This window comes from Bactrocera tryoni, chromosome 4, assembly GCF_016617805.1.
Source record: "Bactrocera tryoni isolate S06 chromosome 4, CSIRO_BtryS06_freeze2, whole genome shotgun sequence".
In the NCBI taxonomy this organism is placed as follows: Eukaryota; Metazoa; Arthropoda; class Insecta; order Diptera; family Tephritidae; genus Bactrocera; species Bactrocera tryoni.
Window position 1 is genome coordinate 68,318,020 of NC_052502.1, and position 13,413 is coordinate 68,331,432.

Sequence of the window (13,413 nt, forward strand, 5' to 3'; positions counted from 1 at the left end):
TATATATTATAAAATTTTATCCTCAAAATATGTTGAAGAACTAGTAAAAAATAATTACAGAAAATGCAACCCTACGGCTCTCAACAACAAGCACTGAACACACCCACGGTCATTTACCTGTCAAAAGCCTTTTAAGTCGAAATGACAGTTCACCAAACAGCTGTAAAGTAAAAACCAAAGTGTTTTGAAAAAGTTTATATTGCTTCGCATTACAGCAATTATCTTCACTTCGTAATTTAATCTAAACACAATAACATTTATCGCCCAAAAAAGTAAACACTACTAAAGTATTCATTAATATGAGTTTACCACCAGCATTACTTCAACGCCTGGCACAACGAGGACTTGTACAAAAATCGAAAACAAAGGAACCGGGTTAGTATGCATTTAAGTATAAAAATAATTGATTTTTTTTTAATTAATTTTGTTTATCAAACAGATGCACCGTTGGCAGTGCCAGTGGAAAATGAAGAAGTTATTGCCGAAGATTATGATGAAATGGATACTGATGAACAGCGTGCAGGTGCGCATGAAGAATATCAATATCCGCCATTATATGACACCGATGCGGGCAGCAAACGTGTTGAGGAGAATTTCTGGCTGGAACGCATGAAAGAGCGCATGGGTGAGGCCAATTCTACCACCGGACATCGCGGTTGTCCGAATAAATACAATATATGGCACAAATGTACGCTGTTTTGTGTCAATCGTTGGGGTGATGGCAAAACTGAACCTAGCCGTGAATATATGAGGCGCTATAAACGTTTACGCCGCAAATACCCGCTGCCCAAAGGCTGGGCCGAACGTTATGATCCTGGCTGTGCCAGTTATTATTTCTATAGTGTTGCCGAAAATTTGGTTTCCTGGTTACCACCTACACATCCAAAATCGCAGGTTACGAAAAGTGCTGCCGTTTTTCGTCGACAATTAGAAGAGGCTGCTGGCGGAGAAGGTGGTGGCGGTAGTGACGGTGAACAGCACGCAGACGATAGTGATGATGCACAAGAAACAGAACTTGCACGACATCAACGTGAAATAGACGAAATCATAAGTTCGTCAATGCGACCCCGCTCTCCAACTTTGCCAAAGCAGGATTTTCCCAGCTTACAGGAGAGTACAGCGGTAACTACAGCAGCACCACAACGCAAACAGAAATCACGTGATTTAGACCGCACGATAGCAAAACAAAGACGTGACCGTGATAAGGAACGTGAACATGGCGCTAGTCGCAGGCATCGTGGACGAAGTGATGCTGAACCGGCAGATCCCATGGATCCCAGCTCTTACTCAGATATACCGCGCGGTAAGTGGTCCGATGGCTTGGCTACAGGTGGCGGTGATGAGCAAAAGAAATCAAAAGGCGCCACCAAAGATGTGGGAAAAGAACGTGAAAAACATGCAGATGTGCGAAGTGGTAGCGAGGATTAAACATTTTGTATTAACTAATTACAAATATCATTAAATAAAATAATACAATGGTGTCACATATTAAATATTTGAAATTAATCTTTTGCCTTTTATTACTAAGCTTTGTAAAACGGTTGTATTTACAAACACATTGTGCTTTAACGGTATTAATGCACAACCCTCTGCAGCAAATGTATGAACAACAAAAACAAACAGGAGGCGTCGTCGATTTGTAACTGTTTAATATTAAATTGCCACTCTGTTTTAGGGTTCTTTCATTATTTACATGCCCAGCCCTGCCCATTCACAGTCCACAGCGCTCAATTACTGCTTTATCACTGCTCTCTCTCTCTCACGGATTTCCGTACCTGCGTTGGCGTTGGGCTGCATAAATTTCTGTGCTCCTGCTACATTTGATGAATTTGAGGCGTATCTAGGGCGTGGTGGATGCCGACCTTGGGTGTGTTCGTCGGCATTGCCGTTCCGCCATTTCACTTCAACCTTTAACGGCCAGCCGGCCGGCTACACGTTGTCACAACCCCTGCAGGGAAGCAAGCTCAAATGTCTGCTCATATGCGTACATTTTACAACAACTCTGCAGTACACCATGGTAGACAAAACGTCGTTAAGAAATTAAATGTTTATATTAAGCGCCATAAGGATGGGCGGGGAAAAACGTGACCGAAACGTTTTAATTGAGACCAAAGCCTGCCATTTGGGCTGAAAATTTTTGCTATTGTTGTCACTTGATTGCTGATAACATTGGTGGTGGGATTGTTTACGCGCAGCCAGTCAGCTGTTGGGACATGCACATACAAGCCGACTTCCTTATTTGTTTACGAACATATGCATGTCATACTTACATATATGTATGTATGTGTAGCAAAGTGTGCGTGTTTGTTATAATTTGCTTTCTTCTTTGTTGGATGACATTGAGGTTGGTTAAATCAATTGTTTTGTGTTAGGCACTACAATTTGTTTTTGTTTTACGTTTATTCCTTTGTGTAGGAGGTACAAGCAATTTTGTACGCTATTACACAAATAATGCATAAGATTTTAATTAGTCACACGCTTCACAGTTTCTGTCTCGCTCTTTTGTTGCAGAGAAACTGCCTATGAGAAAAATTAGAACTGGGAATTCATTAAGCCCTGCCTACCTATGCTGACACGGTCACTCCACAGAGGGTGTGAATTTTTTTTTTACACAGGTAAACGCCTTAGGTAAGTGTTTGACCACTAAGGAAATTAAGCGTAGATTGTGCCTGGTCGGTGTAAACCCAGCTCAATTTCGGTAATGTAGAACCGGCTGTTTAGGAAATACTTAGCGAGTCATCAATGCGCAGTAAATCCAGAAAACATGGTTTATCGCCGGGTCTGAATCAGAGGAAATTGTATTTCAGATGAGTATGTTTGAAATAACTGCAAAGTGGTTGCTATTGTTGCTGTAGCAGCTGAAAACAAAAATCGTAATAGGTTGGGGGTTGCTGCCTAAGTGACAATATTTAGTCGGAAACTATTACTGATCCTTACGGTTACGTAGACAGTCAGGGTAGTGGTAGAGGGGGCACGTCAGGGAAAATTCCTCCCGGGCTCAAAGTGCTCAGGGGGCCCAGTGAACTGTACCCCTTTTTCTGAGTGGCAGTTTTGCGCCAAACTTTCTTGTTTTTACTATAGTAAGGTCGGCACCATTCTGGTTACGTAGAGCCGACTGTTATGGGAACGGCTGTCTTAGCAGTGTGTATGTAAGTATCGAAGTATTTTAGATAATCATTTTAAAGGTTGTGTCTTTTGTTCCAAATGCATACATACATACATATATAATTTTATTTTAGTTTCATCGCACAAACATACTAGCTTGTTCGCACCCCAACAGTAGTCCCAGCATACAGTTTCCCGGCTCGGTACTCACTAATGGAAGTAACACGAAACCGCTAATTAGCGCCTTTGGTACCTACAAACGAGTGTACATATGTACATACATACATATTCATATATGCATGTATGTATATGTACATATGTATATGACATAAGGCAGGTACGGCAAGGCATCGTATATTATACATAATACGCCAGCTAGTTGGTCGAGCCCTATAACGGACAGTGGTTGGCCTGCATTCCAGTGAAAGAATGAGATGGCGCGATATGGAGACTACGAACTCGTGCTATCCATTAACAGTTAAGGAACTCTGCAGCCAGTCAGTCGCCAGTTTTGTTGGTTCTTTTAGGCCAAACCTCCCACGCACAGCAACTAACAGCCAAAATGGCAGAGGACGGGCGCTGAGTGCCACAGCGCCAGTGCTAGCAAGTACACAAACATGCATACACACAATATCTCTCGAGTCTGGCGCACAAATTAGCACACAATTCCAATTAAGCAATTAAAAGCCGCCTTTTGTGGCGAAATAAAATGAAATAAAAAGGAAAAACCGTTGGGGAGCGACGGCTGCAGTGACACAGGCAACAACGGTAACATGTTATTGTTGTGCACTGTCAACTTTAGTTATGTGTATGTGTAAGTGTGTGTGACTATGAAGTTATTGTTGTTATTGCTTTGGTGCAACCGAGTGGGCCGTTAAGGGAGTTACTGAGTACAATTTCGGTCGGCCATGAGTTCGGCGGCGTTGTACACATTCAAACACACGCATGGCTGTACATATACATACATGCACACATAGTTGTATGTATGTATGTACATATATAAGTTTAATTATGTGCGTCCGTGTGGCTGTGCGTGCGGCTACATTTTAATGGCAGACAAAATGCTTGTGCCAGGATTTTAATTAAGATGATGTTAGTGTAATAGGTTAGAAGAAGAGTCGCTGGCAAAAGTGTAGGTCGAAATTTTTGCTAATGAAGAAACATTTTTAGAATTTTCACTAATTGGCAAAAGTGGTTAAGTTGTGGGTGGGCGGCCTACGATGGCATAAGGGGGAATGCTAAACGAGTTGCACGTATAACGGTTTGTGTATGGCTTACATACATATGTATGTATGTATGTATATTATTTGATGCTACTGTTGGTTGGACAGCAGGATGAGAAGTGAGACCTGCGACGCCAAGTTAATTAAAACGGACAGACAGATCGCAAGACCGTTAAACTCACAGATATTATTGGCATACACACCTACATATGTATGTACACATATAAATACATACAAACATATGTATGTATGTATGCAGATGGACCTAGTAAGTGCCGTTAACCCCACTGAGTTTAGTTATACCCGACGGCGGTGAAGAAGGTGTAGAGCAATCGCAAATACTTATTTGGCCTAAGGCTAACTTATTTCTACCGTTGTTATTGTTGTAACCTGTGAAAGAGAGCGGGTTGAAGATCGGGGCAAGACATTTCCTGCCGTGCACGAAGCTCGCTGGATGGCCCGGTGCTCGCAACATTTATTTGCAAATTTTTTTTTCCAAAACTTCGCCCCGGGCCCGGTTTTCTCGCTAGGGTCCTGGCTGTATCAGTTTAAACAACATCGTAATCCATTCCTCTATGAAAGCGGGTTTAAAATCGCGTTCTCTCACATAAATTAGGAGCTTTCTGACTTCTCTATGGTTCAGGAATACTCCATTAGTCCATTGAACTGCTGATTATAATTCGAAAACCAAATTGGATTTTTTTGTCGTGATTGCCTATAGGCCGACAATTCTATGACTTGGTATGTGCAATTGCGGAACAGTCGGTTCTATGTTACCGTAATGGACACGGATTTTATCTGCCCAAGAACTTTTATCTCAAATATCTAACCTAAGATCGGCAAGTACAAAATAGCCTTAGTAAATTTTTCCACAAAGTACAATTTGGGCCTAAACCCGACCGAATATTGAGGAAAAATTAAAAATTGTGTATTAATTTCACACTAATATTTCATAGAAAAGTCACGGTGTTGTTGAAAATCAATATTACTCCAATATTTCGAGTTTTAGACACTTTAATACCATAAAATAAAATATTGTACTGAAGGACTTATAAACTTTCTGACTGCGAGAATTACCAACTGACAAAATTTTTAGTTGGAAATGTTGAAAACGTCAGCATAAGCAACACATAGAGGTTGACATGTCAGAAACTGAGAACCTAATTCGCATATTTACAGAGAGTCGGACGGAAATGGCTAAATCAACATAGGTCATCATGCTGATCTTTTTATATGGCTTATATTTTATAGGGTCTCTGGTGTTTCCAAACTTCGTGGCAAACATAATCTACGCTCTTCGGGGTATAAAAAATAATATACATACATACTTACGTCCTCGCTCTGTCTAAAAGAACGTGGAGCTCATGAAACGAAAACTTTTGTCTAACAGTGTAGCTGTCGATTGCCACAAACAGCTGTTTTTAAAGCAAACGAGCCACTGTGTATGGCCGACGATACACAAGACTCTACCGTTTTGTTGTTGTCGCTCATGACACACGAATTCAGGGGCCTAGTCAGTCGATTTTTCAGCAGGAAAACAGTAAGCGCCAGTAGCTGCTTTGTTATTGTAACATTTCAATATACTTCCCCTTTTCACATAACAGCAATTTGTTGTTGCATATGCAATGTGACCGTTTGCTGTTTGCAGAATCACAGAGCAACGCCCGCCAAAATATTGTGAGGTTATGTGATGGGAGATAATGAAATGTGCGAAAGAGCAACGCAGCGCAACTAAATACGAACGAATATGTAACCACAAAACCAGTTGTGTGCTGTGAATGTGAAAATGTATAGTTTGCGGAAGCCATTGCCAGCGTCTGGTTGCGAGAGTGCGCCGAAATAGCATAACCGCACTATATAGCTGTCGCGCTCGTGCACGCGGTCAACAAACGCAACTGACAAATTGCGCGCGTTTTATTTGCACTGCAGCGCACGAAGTCTTGTATGTTTTCACTCAGCGGCGCTGTGCTGCGTTTGCTGTTCGCCTGTTGCCCAAAACCGTTTTTCATACAAGGACATTGCCATTGCGCATTGTCGTGTAAGCGAGGGCAAGTCGTTGTTGTTGGCTGCCGCATCTGCAAACTCGAGCGACAAACTGTGGTACCGTCTGTCAGCGCTAGGCAAGCGTAGTATATACATACATGGCGCACATTGTCCCATGCTTGCAACCGCTGGCAACCAGTGCATGCATACACGCTATATAACAGCTGACTGTCACATTTGATACGTCAATTACAGCGACGACAACCGTTTTTAGCGTTTCGTCGCCAACGCTTCTGGCGTGTTACGCGCTTCTGAACGCCTATTTAGCGGCCAGCCAGTGGTAGGAACAAGAAAACGAAAGTGTTAACGGTATCGTTTGCTCGCCACTGTGCCAGTTGCGTTGCACACCGTTGTTGCCTGGCGCTCTGGGCCAAAATACACAAGAAGCAAAGCAATGTGCTTGGTTCCTCTGCTGTGTGTTTGTGTATGTGTTGTATGGCATGCCATGCGCACGTCAGCGATTTTCGATTGGCATCGACTATGCCGGCCCACACATGTGCCAGCGATACAGCAAGACAATTCCGGCTATGGCCATATGTGTGGCCGTTCATTCGGTTGGCACTTGTTGTTTGTTGGCTCACTGGTTAGCTGGTTAGCTTGACTGACTCGCAGTGGCGCTGGTGATTGCTACCATTTGGCGACGCCAACTCGGTGGCACAGCTTTGCGGGCAGTTGAAGATGAGGCGAACAGCAAAAGTCCTGCCGCAGGCAGTGTTGTGAAATTCTTATCGAGCGCAACAAGAAAAATCTAAATTTCTTTCAACCCTGAGATTATGAAAAAATGGGCGTCCAGAGGGTGGTGTAAGCTTTTATAAATACGTATAGGTTACATTAGAATTTTTTAAGCATCCTTTAATTTTTAGTCTTCGCTGCTGTAATAGTCTGCGTTGGTGTTTGTTAGCGCACTGCTCTCGCCATGAGCGGCAGGTGTTTGTGCAAGGTGCATGGGAGAGAAATGCAAATCACAACTGTCGCACGGTGTGTGGATGGGTTAGGGGTGGATTCTGTGCCACATACACATACATGCAGGTGTACATTCGTTGCAACTTGTTAAACATTAAGTCGCTTGTTAGGCGAATAACGCGCTTCACTTGCTCTCATTATCGCTTGTACATGTATTACATGAGCCAAAAATAATAAGAATTTGTCCATAATTTTAAAATTCTTAATTTATGCTTCCAAACCTACTTGTCGTCTCCTTCGAAGTAATCCCTTTTGGCCCCAATAGACTTGTGTCAACGCTTTTCCAATCCTCGAAAGTGTTAAAAAATAATATTTATAGCTTATAGTACATATGTACATACATACATGTACTTCTTCGCAAACTCCAGACGCTTCTATCGGTTTTTCTGGCTAATAAATGGTTTGTTTCGAGGCATCCGCCCATTAAAACCGTGCTGCTGAGGACTCTTCTTACTGTTGCGGAGTTCACATGGATATTTAAGTAGTTGGTTTCGAACTAAGTATATCGGTCAGTTTTGGAGCACTGAGATGAGGATTTTTCTTAGCTTCCCGAACAATAAATGCTTCATCTCTCTCGGTAAACACTTTCCTTTTGTTTCTTTTCTGTTTGTATGCAATGTGTCCGGCTGCTTGTGCAGTTAAATTAACAGGAAAGCTTTCCGCAGTAAGCTCTTGCACATTCAGATGTGCCTAGTGGCTAGAGAACAACGAATTCATTGCGCGAAACATTGTATAATTCAAATTTACTACAAAATTTTTGTTTCAATTCTAGTTATGCAAAATATAGACACTTTTTGTGCTTTAGTTTGCAAAGTGCTGTCTTAATTGTTATTAGTAAAGCAAGAAGACTTCATTTTCGGGTCTGCCAAAAAGCTTTTTTATTTCAATAAGAATGCAACGTTCACCAGCAGTACCAAATCAGCTGTAATAGCTGTTGATATACATACATACATAAATATGTGTCTAAGCATTTGTGGGCATTCCAATTGGAATTATTAATGTGCCTCTTGGAATAACTTGCTACACATTCGAATTCTAAAAACAAAATGTACTCAAAATATATTTCTCTTCTTAACGGCGGTTTACTCGAATGCACGTAAGCAGAAAAATGCCAGCCGCCGTCTCTGCGCGCCCGTTGCGCTAGTGACTCAAATGACGCGATTTCTATTCAACCGCTAACACCGCAGCAAATGGCGCACCACAGCTGACAAAAACTGTAAACGTAGCGACGTGTTCGTGTATGTGTGTGTGTGTGTTACGTACCACTTCCAACGAGCAGCTTTAAAAATTAACTCAATTCAGTGACAGTTTCTAAACGGCTGCTGCCCTAATCACTCACATGACGACTTTCAGCTAGCGCTAACCGATACTATACCGATAAAACCAATCACAATGACGAACAAGTAGCGGCAGAGTGGAAGAAGAAGCAGTGGAAGACCGAGAGGCAATATTTGCAATGAGAAATTTTTATGAACGAGTGAGGTGCATAAATTTTCACGAAATATATTCAAAGTACCCAGTAATCAGTAAAAGCGGCCCAAAAGTCTTCATATCTGTCCAATTTGCATTCTTAATACTAATATTGTATGTAATCGGATTTCCGCACTTTCCAGCGCTCATTTAATCTTCAGTGTGTGCCTATTAAATTTAAAGTATTATTATCGGAGTTTTATGGTGAATTACTCTGAACTAGTTTAATCAATCGGTATCGCTAGTGCTAACCGAAACTCGTCATGTGAGTGATCAGCGCATCAGCCGCATAGAAAGCGTGTACTGGCTTTTGTACTGTTAACAAATGTTTATTGGAAGGGACCACTGCCGACTCATACTTCATACACGATTTTGTAGAAACAGAAATATGCATATATGTATGTATAAAAAACATAGATACACATATATGTACATACTTACATACATACATAAGAACTCCGATAAACTCGCTAGAAAACAAGTTGTCCCCGCGATATATCCAATATTAATTAAACCCAAACTAATATTTTTAGGAATTATAGGAGATTGATTGGTTGCATAACATAAAACCCAGCGGAAGAGATGACCAGGAACAATTTGTTCCTTATAGGAATATCAATAACGGCTTTCAGCCACGAGTACCTTTGCGACTACTCATGGACTCACCACGTATTTGCCACCTTTTTTACAACCCACATACATATGTACATATATGTGCGTACAGCTATGATAGGCATCCGCAAATTATGGTTATTCACCAACAGTGAACGCACGCTAGCTGCCTGTTACTGGCGCCCTGTGACGTTAGTGACTCACATGACGCGATTTCTAGTCAGCACTGACCGTTGAAGAAGAAGCATTGACGACGACGATACTGGAAAGAAATAACGCAACGCCAACGTGTACGACCACCGTCAACGGCAGCAACGCGTGTTTACTTGGCTGGCAGCCGCAGCAACAAGCCGAAATTCGCAAATAACAAACCGCATTAGCTAGCATCCGAAACTCTATGTTATGCTATAACACAACGCTGCTATGTTGTGCACAACAGCTGTCTGGCTGCTTGCAGGCGCTATGGCGCAACGTAACATCGCTGGTGGCGGCCGCTCACGTTGTCGACGCCATCATGTACGAATGGGCACATTTCCGACTCAACAACTATTGCGCTCGCTCGCACTTATGTGATGACCGCTTAGCGTCGGTTTTTATATACGCCACGTCGGCTAGCTGTGCCAGTTTGTGCGCCTATTCATTTAGTGACTCACATGACGCGATGTTTTCGCGTTCGCCAGTCACGACGCGCCGCTCTTGTGAGCAGGCAGGCGTTTGGGCACGTCGGTTGACTGGCAGACCAACCAGGTGGTCTGCTGAAGTGCTGATATACAGCGTCACTGTCGCTAACATGCCGGCGGCCAACAATCACGCTGTGTGGCGCGACACACACATGCCCTTGTGTGTGAGGCAACGTGCACACTCGTCAGTTGAGTTCGCCACGCGCGCTCATCGTAAGGGGGTGTGTTCGTTGAACGCGACATATAAACGACAGCAACAGAACAACCACTATTGCTATGCTATGCTATTACCGTAGTTAACCAGCAGAAACTGTGTTGGGCCAATCATATGATTTGGCGCGCTTTGCACAACTACCATTTTGCTTGCTAGGCGCGCTGGTCGCCTGTCAGCTTCGGGTGGATTTTACGCGCGAAATTATGAAAAAGTAGCGCCGGTGTACGCCGCTTGTTGAGTGCCTGCCGGCGTCGCATACTGCGGCCGCTATGCAACACTGCCGATTTCCGTAGTCGGCAACAGCGACAGACCTGCTGTTGTTGTTGGGGATGAAGAAAGGAGAGGAACAAATCTGAATCTGCGATTTGTTTATGCTTGGGACTAATTATATGAACCCAATCACTGTCTAGAAAATTGATGAAAGGGAGATTTCGTTGCCTTTTTGGACCAGTTGGTCAGAAAAGCGTATTATTTTAGTTAGGTCGAGGCGTTTTACCATTAATCATTAGTGTGAAAGCTGGTGCATAGTCGCATTGGTTTAACAGTTTTAGACCTTTTGGAAGATCCCAGCATCTACTGCTTCGTCGAATGGCTGAATTAATAGTAGGTACCTGGTCCATCACATACACCTTATTCCCACATGACACAATATTTTGACACCAAGCACCAGTGCTAGTTGGGTTATTTCTCTTAGATCTAAAGCCCCAAGAAGCCTGTAGAAGAGAAACGAAATATAAATACATACATATGTAGTTATAGTACATACATATGTATGTACACATGCAATAAAATATGCTATTTTTTTTGTATTCTTTTGAAAGTTTTGATACAATCTTCGAAAGCGGAGCGAAATCTATGGTAATGAAGGCGCTGGGAGCAAAACTAACTACCTCGGGTTTGTTCTTTTAACACTTAGTCGACTTTTATGACTGTCAACAGTGACGTGGGATCTAAGACACGAGTGTGATGACTGTTTGTTAGATGTCAGGACAAATTTCACTAACAGACGCATTTGCTTAGCTTCCCTATCCATTCTGGAGAAAGCAGAACTAACTGCGCAGTTGTTGACCTCAATGATATCAATATTATCGGCGTACGCCATCAGCTGTACACCCCACCATAAAATGGTACCTCCTCTATTTAATTCTGCAGCTTGAATTATTTTTCCCAAGATTGAAGAAGGCAGGCTAGAGCCTAATTGTTAGAATTTATTCTGGAAGTAAGAAAAAGGCATTTTCTTTTTTCTGGCTTCTTGAAACATATTTGAGTGTAGAAAAAAAATTATATTGACATGACGGCTATTGACCTAGGCTTTGGGAATGCCTCTTTCACGAGGGTCTGTTAGGCCGGAATCCGAAATTATGGTACGTACACAGTTATCAGAAATTTTTACTCTGACACACCCAAACGCTTCTATTTTCCATTCTACCGTTGCAATACTGTTTTCAGACCCATTAAATGTACTTTAGTACAAAAAATAATTAGGCTTTATTAACAGTTATTTTTAACAGTAAAAACGAAGTAAAAACTCCGAAAAAAACACATAAACTCCACTCGTGCTCGGTGCATTGATAAATAAATTGGCCAGCTGTGATGAGCCGAGAAACACATACACACATCACAAGCAAATGAGCGAAATACGATTGAAACGAATGCGCAACGAACAAACGAACCATTCTAGGAACTTGCCCTAGACGCTAAAGCAGGCTTTCAGAGTGGCAAAGCAAGCGTTTGACCCAAATTCGCCGCTAATTCAAAGCTGTATTGCATATTTTCCAGTCAAAGCCAAAAGAAAGCAGCAAAAAAACAGGCAAATGTGCAACACAGCACTAACAATGACAAATAATACAGCTGATTTACTTACATAGAGATGTGCATATGTTAGATGTCGGCAATACATACCTGTATGAACGCTTGTGGCTAAAACAGGTAATTTGTGGCAAAGTGATTTGAAGTCTTGCCCCAGGTGCGAACGAGACAAATACAGTGTCAGCTACTTGCTGTGCGCCAACAGAAACGGCAGATCGACTGCTTTTGCAACACTTTGGACTTGAGGTGCACAGTGGTGGATTTTAAGTTTTTTTTTATTTTTATTATAATCACTATGATAATGATCGAAATTGATTTTTGACCAAAAAAATAGAAAAAATTTACACTACAGAGTGGCTAAAAATCGTGAAAATTTCAAGCCGATCATACCCTCTTATCTCCGAAACTACTTGCTGGATCAACTTCTCAATTTTTTACATTTGGGAGGGGAAAGACCTCGCCGAGCCGTTCGATACCAAACAAAGTTTTAAACAAGGTGATTTCTTATCGTGGAGGATGGAGTCATGTGTTCAGCGAATTAAAAGACAGCGGCTACGCTGGCTATGTCATGTTGTCCGAATGGACGAAAATACTCCAGCTCTGAAAGTATTCGACGAGGTACCCCGAACCAGAGGGAGAGGAAGAACTCCACTCCGTTGGAAGGACCAGGTAGAGAAGGACCTGGCTTCGCTTGGAATATCCAATTGGCGCGCTGTTGTTAACTCGGCTATAATCGCCTAAGCGGTGTCTACGCTTGTAAACAAGAAGATTTCCAATCGTGCGACTTCGTCAATCTATTCCTGGAGAAACTTATTCGAGCTGCAGCTCTGAATAGAGAAGGTACAATCTTCTAAAAGAGTGTATAACTGCTGGCGTACACCGATGACAACGATATCATTGGCCATTACAATCGCGCCGTTAGTTCCGTTTTCTCCAGGCTGGATAAAGAAGCAAAGCAAATGGGTCTGGTAGTGAATGAGGGCAAGACGAAATATCGCCTGTCATCAAACCAACAGTCGTCGCACTAGTGACTTGTCTTCCACGTCACTGTTGACTTCGAAGTCGTAGATAATTTCGTCTATCTTGGAAACAGCATTAACACCAGCAACAACATCAGCCTCGAAATCCAACGCTGAATAACTTTTGCCAACAGCTGCTACTTCGGCCTAAGTAGGAAATTGAGAAGTAAAGTCGAAACTCTCGAAAAACAAAGACCAAACTCTATAAGTCACTCATTACTCCCGTTTTGATTTGTGGTGCAGATGCAGAGACGATGAAAACATCTGATGAGTCG

At 42.3% G+C, this 13,413-nt stretch overlaps 1 protein-coding gene across 1 annotated transcript; it reads left to right on the top strand.

Moving 5' to 3' along the window:
• Positions 1-122: 122 nt before the first annotated feature.
• LOC120773982 lies at positions 123-1,502 on the top strand. The gene is made up of 2 exons (XM_040103238.1): positions 123-375; positions 440-1,502. The coding sequence occupies exons 1-2, from the start codon at positions 300-302 to the stop codon at positions 1,426-1,428; spliced, it is 1,065 nt and encodes a 354-aa protein (XP_039959172.1). The 5' UTR covers positions 123-299; the 3' UTR covers positions 1,429-1,502.
• Positions 1,503-13,413: the final 11,911 nt, after the last annotated feature.

Excerpts from the sequence above, each read along its gene's own strand:
- LOC120773982 (XM_040103238.1), top strand. The coding sequence starts at position 300 with ATGAGTTTACCACCAGCATTACTTCAACGCCTGGCACAACGAGGACTT. Across the intron at positions 376-439 it reads ATCGAAAACAAAGGAACCGG|ATGCACCGTTGGCAGTGCCA; the intron begins GTTAGTATGCAT and ends TTTATCAAACAG.